This window comes from Etheostoma spectabile, chromosome 2, assembly GCF_008692095.1.
Source record: "Etheostoma spectabile isolate EspeVRDwgs_2016 chromosome 2, UIUC_Espe_1.0, whole genome shotgun sequence".
NCBI classification, from domain to species: Eukaryota; Metazoa; Chordata; class Actinopteri; order Perciformes; family Percidae; genus Etheostoma; species Etheostoma spectabile.
This window is the reverse complement of record NC_045734.1, coordinates 23,525,095-23,536,395: the sequence shown is the minus strand read 5'-3', so window position 1 is coordinate 23,536,395 and position 11,301 is coordinate 23,525,095. Positions and strand designations below refer to the sequence as shown.

At 41.0% G+C, this 11,301-nt stretch overlaps 1 protein-coding gene across 1 annotated transcript in view; it reads right to left on the bottom strand.

The window, feature by feature from the left end:
* Nucleotides 1-353: 353 nt before the first annotated feature.
* The window catches only part of nomo (nodal modulator), a 19,322-nt gene continuing 8,374 nt past the window's right edge, over nucleotides 354-11,301 (bottom strand). Inside the window, exons 17-31 of the mRNA XM_032528346.1 lie at nucleotides 11,052-11,115; nucleotides 10,858-10,953; nucleotides 9,527-9,748; nucleotides 8,751-8,833; nucleotides 8,422-8,581; nucleotides 6,790-6,916; nucleotides 5,625-5,738; nucleotides 5,328-5,455; nucleotides 5,085-5,226; nucleotides 4,653-4,736; nucleotides 3,580-3,690; nucleotides 3,331-3,432; nucleotides 1,436-1,555; nucleotides 1,164-1,256; nucleotides 354-889 (exon numbers count right to left, since the gene is read on the bottom strand). Of these exons, the coding sequence (XP_032384237.1) occupies nucleotides 758-889; nucleotides 1,164-1,256; nucleotides 1,436-1,555; nucleotides 3,331-3,432; nucleotides 3,580-3,690; nucleotides 4,653-4,736; nucleotides 5,085-5,226; nucleotides 5,328-5,455; nucleotides 5,625-5,738; nucleotides 6,790-6,916; nucleotides 8,422-8,581; nucleotides 8,751-8,833; nucleotides 9,527-9,748; nucleotides 10,858-10,953; nucleotides 11,052-11,115 (1,778 nt within the window). The 3' untranslated portion in view covers nucleotides 354-757. The remainder of the gene's footprint in view (nucleotides 890-1,163; nucleotides 1,257-1,435; nucleotides 1,556-3,330; nucleotides 3,433-3,579; nucleotides 3,691-4,652; nucleotides 4,737-5,084; nucleotides 5,227-5,327; nucleotides 5,456-5,624; nucleotides 5,739-6,789; nucleotides 6,917-8,421; nucleotides 8,582-8,750; nucleotides 8,834-9,526; nucleotides 9,749-10,857; nucleotides 10,954-11,051; nucleotides 11,116-11,301) is intronic.

The window sequence follows — 11,301 nt, the reverse complement described above, 5'->3', positions numbered from 1 at the left end:
ACAAACAACTCATGCAGAGTTCCCCACGGATTTACCAGCATGATACACAACAAGTTTTTAAATGATTACTGACAATCATTGGGGTCGAGCTCTAAATCTTATCGACCCTTATTTGATCCCATAGCAATCAATTTAAACTTTACATTTTAAATAACCTTAAGTTAATACTGGAAGTCTTCATTAGATCTTATCAAAGCCATATTCTGATGAAAATCTCCTTCGTGTATTCTCTGAATTGACCCAAATGCTGGGAGGTGAGACTCATGATCTTCCACAGCGGCTGATGGTCCTAAACTATGTTGGGACTCAAATCAAAAGCATTCAAGTCCTTTCAAATTACAAGCAAAAGATTGTGTTGACCTAGATAAATTACAAAGGTATAAAAATGGCTCAAACTCTATCACAAATATTAACAATTTTCTTAGACAATGAGTGTCCTGAAAAAGAAAAGAAAAAAAGTTAAAAAAGACAAATTTAAATTGTCAGCTATAAGTCCAGTGCATCTGAACGGCTAATGAGGTTGGTGGTAATGCAAAAGGAGTGGTCCGTGCTGGGCTTCACTCGGGGCCATATCACATCTTAGCTCGCTAAATAGTTCACTAGCACCCACAATTAGCCCCTCCAAACATTAAAGAGGTTTATCTAGTGAACCAGCATCTCCTCTACGAGCTTAACCGCGGTGCTCACCGAGGCTGGGGGTGCAAGTGTACATTTTAGTGAGCAAAGCTGTGGTCTGAGGTGAGCCGTGGTTGTGTCCTCATGTGCGCCTGGCCTTCTGTCTCTTGGCCTGACGTTTGGCTTCGTCCAGAGCGGCATTGTCCCCGCTGGCCTGGGCCATGCTCCTCACTCCCTGGATACGGTTCACCACCTGCAACAGGAGGGGGATTACCTGCAAACACACATCAGCGAAAGGTATTAAAATCCAACCCTGTTGGGATTAACGGTTTCTTAATTGAAATATTAAAACCTATTTTATGTGATTAACGTGAATAAGAACTGATTATAAAACAACAAGAAAGAGAAATGTTTCTTGATGTCTTTCCAAATTTTAAACTTGGACATGATGAAGCCAAAATTTATTCCAACTAAATAGATTGAGAAATTCAACAGTTGAGCAAGAAAAGCTCTTTGAACATTTGGAGCAGGTGGAGGGGATGATGTACCTTCTCGTGGTTGTACGCTGCTAACAGCAGCAGCAGAGTGAGGGGCAGAGCTATGTAGGAGCCCTGGGCAACATCCTGGTCAGGCACTTTACGCTGTGGGAGAGCAAACGCATAAAACACACAACCAGAGATGGGAAACCGCTCAATCTATACTGTTATGGTGTTAAAAACAAAAAACAATCAGGAATCCTGTAGTTCTTAGCAGTAAAAAAAATTAAATAAAATTAAAACAATCTGTAGGTCACACCATGGGTAAAAAACAAACATCTTACAGTGGGGTTGAAGGTGAGGGTGACGTGCTTGTGGTAGCCGTTGGAGGTGAAGGTGACCTGAGGCAGAGTGAAGTCATACTGGGAGTGGGCCAGCGTTGAGTACAGCATCAGCACATAGCTCTGGAGAAGAAAGCAGAGTTTCTGCAGGTTTCACCAAGTCAAATTTAAGACTTTTTAAGAACATTATGAATTTAATTTAATACCTTTATCAACTGAGCCATACATTTTGTATATTTCAAGCTAAGTATTACTAAACTTGCACTTCCCCGTAGCTGAAGAGTAGTTTTTTTATGGTTGTGGTACAATTCAAGAAAAGAAAAACTTGCGGCAATAGGCAAAAGCTGATTGGCTACAACATAAGTAGGGCTGGGCACTAAATGTCAATACTTTATGGCACGGACTGAAATAATCCGATCCTACAAGTATTACATTTAAAAAAAATCTTTTACCAAATTTTGGTACCCGAGAGCAATCGCAAGCTTATCTGTTCTCACTGCATACTGACAGAGCGGAGCTGACACACACACACACACACGCACGCACGCACGCACGCACGCACGCACGCACGCACGCACGCACGCACGCACGCACGCACGCACGCACGCAGTTCTGTTGAAGTCACGGCAATGCCGATAAAGTGGTTTCAAGTGTGGTTACAGTTATTCAAAACTTCATGCAGACAACAATATGATCTTAATGACGAGGCAAAAGCGGTGCTGTTGACGTTACACTTTCTGAGACAAGCAGGCACAGCAGTGATTTCTATGCCATAGGGACTAGGGCTGTAAGGCAAGGCAACTTTATTTCTACAGCACCTTTCCTCAACAGGGCCATTCAATTACATTCCTTTGCAGTTAAGTTAGTTCTCCATTACGGTAGTTTAATGTTGACAACAGGGCAGTCACCAAATGTATTGTTAAAGGTTTGTGTCATTATACAGTTTGCACTAAAAAGTCTGTTGTTTACAACCCTTTGCGTTTTAGTTAATTCAATATTAGCCTGTACACAATGCCATTTGTTTGTTTATTTATTAATTTTAATATGTTCATGTTGTGGCAAAAAGGTTTCTCTTTTGTTGTTAATGTTATTCTGAGTGAACAGTGTAACCAACATTTATGTTACCAACAACTATTTTGATTCACAATTAAGGTGGAAAATAGAAGTTTTGTGTTTGATGTATTTGTGTTGATGTTGAAATGGATTTTATTACAATGTTATTGAAAAAAGTATCATTAAGGAACCGGCATCGAAACTGAGGAATCAAAATTGGCACCGGATCAAAAGACTTTGAATGTCCATCCCTAAACGTAAGTTGCATGTTGGTCACATGTGTCATAATACAGCAAACTTATTTTTGAATTAGCAAAAGAAAGAACTACAACACCACGGAACAATGATTTTAAAAATAGAGCATCAGAGGTAAAGTTGCATGGAAGTAGGAAAATTAAGACATATTTAAAATAATTTAAGGCCTAGAACACAATAATTCAGTGAATTTAAGACATTTTAAGGCCGCATTGAAATCCTGAGAAAGAGTAAGGCAACTTCAGATCCAACAGCAGCAGCAGCATGTCCTAGATCTATACATTTCTTAAGTTTACAATTGTGTCAACATTATGGACATTAATACCCCCTGAATCAGAATCTGAAAAGGATTTATTACCCATTAAATTGCACTTTCGAGGAATTTGCCTTTTGTTATTGGTGCATACATAAACATATTAAACATCAATCTGAAACAAACAATAAATACAACTATTTAACATTAAGAAAAAAGGGGCTCTATATGTAAAATGTGAATAATGTAGACTACAAAATCTGACTTTTGGTTTAAGGACTATGAGGAAAATCACAATATCCCTTATGATTAAGAGAGCAGAAATGAAAGCAGATACCTCTCCATCTCTGTCCAGAGGAGGGAAGTTGAAGAAGAGGGACTGTCCCAGAGAGACTGTGTTGATTGGGTTGTCCAGATTGTCACTCTTGTAAAGCTTCACCTGAACAAATGAAAGGGGAGAGGGGAAAAACGTTTGTCAAACTTCAAAAACTTTGCACATTCCTGCCATGTGAGTTGCAGAAATGTATGCGTTTGTTCAATAAGAAAGGACCACAATGCGGGGATAATGTAAGCCAAGTAGTCCTACCGATAGAGTTGCCAGATGTTCGGGGGATGTGTGGACGTTTCCGCTGAGGTCAAACTGATTGATTTGCCTGAATGCAATAATGTTGACCCCTTCAATGTCATCACTGCCGACCTGAGGGGGGAACACAGAGCTTAATGTACAGATACAACCCTGGGCTCTTAAAGAAAACGCCAAATGTGAACTGTGGATAAAGGTTTGTACAAGTCACACGGTGTGATAATAACAGAGAATTAAGTGGAATTAAGGCATTTCCAGCCTTGCAAGAAAGATTAGGGGGCCTGCACTTTTCAGACAAGCTAAAATTATAAACCGAGAGGTTTAAACTTGCAATGGGATTACCGCTGCTTTTGTTCTGCGTACAGTGAAGGGCCCATGTGATAAGGCTGCTGATAAGTCATAATCACAGGGTTCCCACAGTTATTTTAACAATTCAATTACAAAAGTTTTTCATACCCTAACTAGGTTTCATTGCCACATATAAAGGGAAAGCACTAAGACACTGAAAATGTGTAACTGATTGGATTGGAGGATCAAAAATGTCTTTTACTAGAAGTTCAAAGTTGATAAAAGTTTAAATAGTTGTAGGGCTGCAGAAATAGGAGAAAAAGTAATGTTGCGATATAACAATATCATGAGTTTACCTGATTATCAAGAAAAATGCTAAAAATAGGCTAGTAAGATTTTGTAATGTGTATTTTTTTTTAACTTGAACATACAAGTTAAACGAGCATAAGAATAAATACAAACAAAAATGTGTAAAAACTAAGTAGATATTTTTCAAAATTTAATTAAAAAAACAAATTATTTTTCAATTAATCCCTTTTGAATTCCCTTAAACAATGACATTCAAGATGGGTGTAATATAATAACTAGTGATTAGTTACAAAATATACTTTGAATAACCTCTTCTTAAAGTCTGCATGCTCTGAAATCCTCTACAAGTCAGATTCTTACAGACCGCACGCACGCATGAACGCGCTTTACACATTTATGGGGAAGCGTAATTCCGAGGGCAGATTCAAGAAGAAGCATAATTCAGGCATTATCAGGCCTTTGTTAAGTTTACTTCTTACCTCTATAGCTCTGTGTTGTGGTAAGGCCCTCTCTATGTGGTCGTTGCCTTCAGCTCGCAGCTGAATTAAATACTTGCAACCCGGCTGTAAGGAAACAACATTCATTAGTTCACGACTCCAAACAGCTCTGTTGTAGTCCAGCCTTTACGTCCGTGAAAAACGTGCGTCACTTTCTAACACACGTTATAATGCTCGCCTAGCTGCTAGCATGGCACTCCTTAGCCTCCTGTAGCTAAAACAGAGTGCTCAGCACACAGGGCAAAAAGAGGAGCTGCAGCAATGTGCAGTACAACTAAAAAAAAGGTGTTTTTTTATAATTAAACTATGTAAACCTATGCTGGTTCCAAATACAATTATGAACCTGAAAATGAGCATAATATGAGTACTTTAAAACCCTCAGATCTGATTTGAACAGGTTCCTAACGTACTCACCAGCAGACCCCTGAGCCTGAAGCGACCCTCCTCATCGGTGACAGTGTCCTCGTTGTAGAGACTACATTCTCCCTGTCCCACTGCCTCCACGGCCACATCCCTCTCTGCATCCCCACTCAGAGACTGCACCGCTCCGTAGCAGCTGAGGACGATAGTACAACATCAGGACACGGCTCTGAATCATGTGTTGTGGAGATTTGTGGAGCTGGACCCCTAGAACAGCATCAAGGTTCATCTGTATACCTGTACGCAGTCTTAATGCCAGTTATGTCGATACTGAGGCTTTGACCCTCCTCCACTGTGATCATCTGAGACGCTGGCTCAAAGCGGAACTCTTTCATCATGGGCTTGAAGTAGTACTGACCAGGGCTCTGGAGCAGAGATAAGCAGTGGGTACATCAAAATAGTACATTAGCCGGAGCACAACACAAGTCAAAGAATTCCTACAATCAGCGTTGAAGTTTAGCAGAATTAATATCTCACAACACAGAAAAAAAATTACGATGGTGAAGGTATACTAACAAATTGCTGGATCCCTACCAGGTTATTAAAAGTGAGCAGGCCGGTGTCCTGAGTCACCAGGTTGGAGCGAAACTGGCCTCCACTCAGAGACAGGAGGACACCCGACAGGGGAACACCATCCTCCGATTTGATCTACAGTACCGAGGGAAAGAGAGGGAGAGCACAAGTTATAGAGCTCATGTTATACGCAGGGGTTACATTGGGCCGGGGCTGCCCGGGGCTCAGCAACAACAAGTAGACCTATGCTCTTTAATGTCATCAGGGGACGCTTAACTAAGCACATCTTCAACAATGTATATATTTTTACATTTTTCTCGGTCTTAAAAATTCTAACAATGACTTTAACCCTTGTTATTTTTATTAAGTTTTTCAAAATGATATAAATCAGATTTGTAGTCTATGCCCACACATGTGCACCCATGACAACCCTGAATCCAGAACCCACACATACCAATTTACCACTTATTATAGCACATGAGTCTGTCAAAACAAATGATAGAAATTGGACAAATTTGAAAAGAGTGGTAGCCGTGGATGAACTGGGAGGTAGTATTTTCAAATAAAAGATTCTCAGGTGAAAAATGCCTATTGGGATGAAGCCACACTAGCACAGAGAAATTACATTACTTAGTCAGGGCTCAAATTACGAGAGTCAAATTGTGAAATTATGGGTATAATCAGACAGACAGATGAGTTTAGTATCTCTACTGTTCTATTCCAGAGAGTATATACAAAAGAAGGATAAATAAGGACACAAAATTCATTGTAAACGCTACACAGAAGATTTCAAAGCAGTTCATCACACAGTCTGAAAAGGGAAACCAACACTGATCATTTGTGCCAGGATCTCATGGTCGGCGTAGATAATTGCAGACCCCCTTGACAAAGGCAATACAAAGGCAAAGCACCGGCAGCAGCACACAGCAGAGCAGAGAAGTGATTCAACTATCACCAGTGATGGTTTCATTCAATTGTATTTTGTGAAAACAAAGTAGGAACCAACAGCAGCCTTTCATACAGTCATTTCATATTCACTATAATATAATCAGGGCAAAGCACTAAAGGTAAACCAAGAGCTACATCTTGTAAATTTATTCTGGATGAGAAGTGTCAGCTAAAGTAGGGCTAAAAGTGGCTGGCGATTACTGGGATGTTAATAATGTGAGGACTGGTCACATTGTACCTTGAAGGTGACACCAGCCAGAGCGAACGCCTTGAAATCTCCCAGGGTTCCCTCCACTGGACTCAGGACGAAACCTTCTTTACTGGCACTGATGTTGTACTGCCGATCGCTGTGGAGCGGACCCACACTGAGGCAAAGAGAGGAGCACAACGTTGGTTAGAACTCCATAGTGTTTCATGAGTAACGTTTTTACAGCGTGACGGAGGAATACAGCGTCTCCTGCAGCGGGGAGTTAAAGGCAGTGGGACTGAAGCGTTCGCTTACGTTAGCTTCTTTCGTCAAATTCAGTGTCCACAATGCTATTTTCCAAAAAATTGTAGCTGTCATATTTCCCAGGACCCACATGAGTGCGGATCTTATGTTGCGGATTTTGTTCCTGTTCATTTGGTTGCCATGAATACACGAGTGAAAGGGGAAAGAGAGCAGATGATACTTCGCTTGAGTCCAGCAGAGCAGACGGCGCTGCAGAGTTGTGTAATTACGACTTTATGACTTTATGAAGGAGCGGCAGTACGCTGCTGCTACATGTAGGCTTACATAGCTGAAACCCTGTTTTGTGTCTGCTCTATGTCAATACCGTGGCAGCAAAAATTTTAGGGGTTCAATAATAAGGGTTTCCCAATGGCCGGGGGCAAGTAAACATAATAACCCGGTAGCCCGTATAATAACCCAGTAGCCCAAATAACAACCCAATAGCCCAAATAATAACCCAGTAGCCCAAATAACAACCCAATAGCCCAAATAATAACCCAATAGCCCAAATAATAACCCATTAGCCCCTTTTGGGCAAGTTACGCGATGGGGTATATACATTTTTTTTTGCCTTGACTTGATTTTTTAATAACCCTTTGACGTTTTTCAATAAAAAAATTGTATAAGGGCCACTAAAAGTAGGGCATTTTTTTTCCATTTGCTCGACTGGACAAGTGAAAAAAAACAACAATTTTACGATGAACCCTAACATTAGAGATTGCAATATCCTCAGAAAGTGCAAGTCACACTAAATCTAAACATTTAATGTTTGTGTGCTCAATTATGGTTGCTAGCGTGGCAACCACCTGCTCATCTGCAAACAAGACATCTGTTTAAACGCTGGAGCAAGCTTGAACAAACAAGCCAAGTCAAACATTTCAATATAGTTTTCATGCCACAGAATGGCACAGATGCAGCGCTTCATGAGCTAAAAGCTACAGCCCTGGCACTCTTATGTGCAGCTTTTGACAGTGTTTACCCTCAGGTCCTTTTAAACAGACTGCACAAACTGGTTGTTCTCTCAGGTGCAGATTGTGATTTAATTATCTGGGGATCTAGGGATTCAACCTTTTGCGTTTGTTTTTTTACTCTCTGGGCTTTTACAGCAAAGTCCTGCCTTAAACTAGGACCCAGACATCGCTGCGGTTTCTAAACTTCTTTTGGGGTTCAAATGTGTTTATGGGCTGGCTTCTAGGTATATTTATGACTTGTTTAGCACATGAATGTGTAGCAGAACCCCAAGATCTGGACTCTTCTCCTTTCAGTATGACAAAAATGTAGCATCCAGACTTATAGGACGGCTGTTTTCAGCTTGTGTCGCAGTCTCTAACATCCTTCCTCTAGTTTTCATCTCTCATGTGAAGTGCTGGGTTCTCATACCTGTATGCTCCCATCTCATTGGTGGCCACGGTAATGAGTGGTGCAGCAGTTCCTCTTTCAGTGATGGAGATCTCCACACCCTGTAGCTCCGGTGTCACCTTGCCCTCCAAGAAGAGACCTGCACGCCCTGCGATGTCCACCAGCCGACCTGGACACGAGTCTGTCGAGAGCGTGTCATCACTTTTGAGGTAGCGTGTTTGTACTAAAGGATTTAGGATGCCATTATGTTATGTGCTCTTTCTCCATCTAAACAATACAGTTGGAAGTCTGGGCAAAACAATTCTAAGCATGTGCAAGTATGTGCGTGCGCGTGTGTGTAATGAACTTACCTCCGGTAATAGTGGCCTCTACCTCAGGAGGATAGAAGAGTAGTTCCTTGGATGAAGGTGTCACGGTGATCTTCTCTCCAGCCCTGTACAGTCACAGTCTATTTTAACTCGCTGCATCATCACATGAGGTTCAAGACTAAGCAAGACTCTCAGACTTAGACACGGTGGTTATTAATAGTGGATAAGTGGTCAACCAGCCGCTAATAATAAATGTTGCGAAGTGGTTAGGGTTAAAGTAAAAGTCCTGTTTAATTTTCTCCACAGACAATTTTAATGGGACTCACAGTTGGAGTGGTTTTAAAGCTTGTCAGATAAGCAAATGCATGAGAAAATATCTAATTAAATAAATAAAAAGTCAAGATACAATGCTTTCAAGTTGCTAGGAATTTGGTGCAGTGTGCTCACTACAAATAAAATAAATAAATAAATAATTCCATTCATAGCGGGACGGTCAACACCTAGCCTGTGGACATTAACAGAGAAGTTTACTACAACTCTTCGACTTGCCTTTCATTAGGAAACATCCAATAACTGAGCTTAACATTCTGTTGAGTGTGTAGCTAAAAGACAAGTGGAGGTAAATCTTATGCTTTGTAGAAAACTGATAAATACCACATCTATGGTGCTGTGTTCAGTTCCAAACTGCAATGACAAAGCATTTCAAATTTGCTACAGCTTTGATTCTCGCCACTATCTGAGCAACAGCGATCCACCATGCCAAACTAATGGAACCCAGAAACAAAAGTGTAAAAATGCAAAAATGCAGTGCGACTGACCGGGCCCAGTAGGAGAACTCATAGTGGAAGGGGCCTGTTAGTTCATCGGCCTTCTCTTGGATAGGAGGGCTATCGCCCCTGGCACCTCCGTCCTCTTCGGCAGCGCGACGCTCTCGTTCCTGACGACGCAGTTGAATCTCTTGCAGCTGCTGCTCCTGCCTCTGCTCCTCCAGGCTCCGCAGGGGACCCAGCACGAGCGCCGGCTCACTCTCAATAGATGATCTGACAGGGGAGGGAGGAGAGAGGAGGGAAAAAAAAAAAACACATGAAAGGATGCCATCTGTGCCAATATTAACACACAGGGTTCTATGAAAAATAAGCATAGCCATGTTTAGAGCTGTAACAATTCCAAATTTTGCTGTATAATTATTTGTCTCAGAAAAAATTGAGAATATAAAAAAATAATGTGTGTGTGTGTGTGTGTGTGTGTAAAAATATAAAATAAATAAATAATATAATTGTCTCTTTCAGTCAAATTCAAAATATTTACTACTTTTTTTTGACAAATGAAAGCTTTGAATGAATACCAGGATACATGTTTTGGTTTTATATCACTAGTATTTAATCTATGGCCTATACGTTCCACTACCTGGATTGCTCCGTTGCAGCCGGATTTCACTCATTTAGGCCGGATATCCTCAGGCTTCCTTTGTGTTGGCATTTTAAACTCTGGTCGATATATGAGGACTATGGACTTTCTGTCCAAACTGAGTCTTCTGTTGCACGACTAAAACAATATTTAAAAACGTACCCATGTTTCACCAAAACAAGTTCCTTCTGAGCCTATTTTGCAGCGGCATTGCAGCTTTTCTCCGGTGCTTAGCACCGCCCAAGACGACTGTGATTATTTTAAAGAAATGCCAAATAGCCAGAGCCGATTTTCCTCCCATCCCCGAATACTATGTGGAGTAGCCAGACCCTCCTTCAGCGCGCTTTGGAGGAGGGTCTGGAAAAGCGAGACTACTGGTATGTGATCCAGATAATGTAACACCACCAATGCACAGCCTATAAAGTAAACAAGGCCTCTTTATCGTAAAACATTATTTTCTAACTGTATCCCCCCCTTGTCATTTTTGCTGCTATGAATGTGTATGAGGTCATGTGCCCACAACTAACAATTGAAATAATAATAAATCTATTTAGTCTGACCAATAATCCCTTCTATAATTGCAATTTGACATATCTAAACAAAGTCAACAATACAAGACATAAGCCTTAAAACCTTAGCTAATGTTAGCAATTCATTGAGGTTCAACAGAGAAACCCACGATTATGTAAAACAATTGAATTGTGTAATTATTGTTACAGGCCTAGCCATGGCGAATCCTTACTTGATAGTAACTGTAACGTCTAGGATCTTGTCGGTGGTGATGAGCCCGGTCATGTGATGTCGCACCGCGGTGAGGGTCAGGATACTTGGGGCCGAGCTGTTCAACACAGGTTAACAGTCACTTGGTTGAACTGTATCGAGGGAGAACACTCTTTTAACCCAGAAATAAAACGGACACAGCATCTCATTACTTACGTATCGTACGTGTAGAAGTCCTGCTCAAACTGGTGGCAGGAGCGAGGGGTGACTTTGTAAACACCTGGACAAGCCATTTTTGGTTGATTAATCACTTTGCTCCAGTTTTATATTTAGGTAAGTCTGACACAGACCTTTGAGGCTCAATACACTGTACTCAAACTATGCATGAGGGAACATTTGGTACAGTGATTTCTTTTCATTTTCTAGATATGTTAATTCATGACAATTGGGGGGGGGGGGGGGGGGG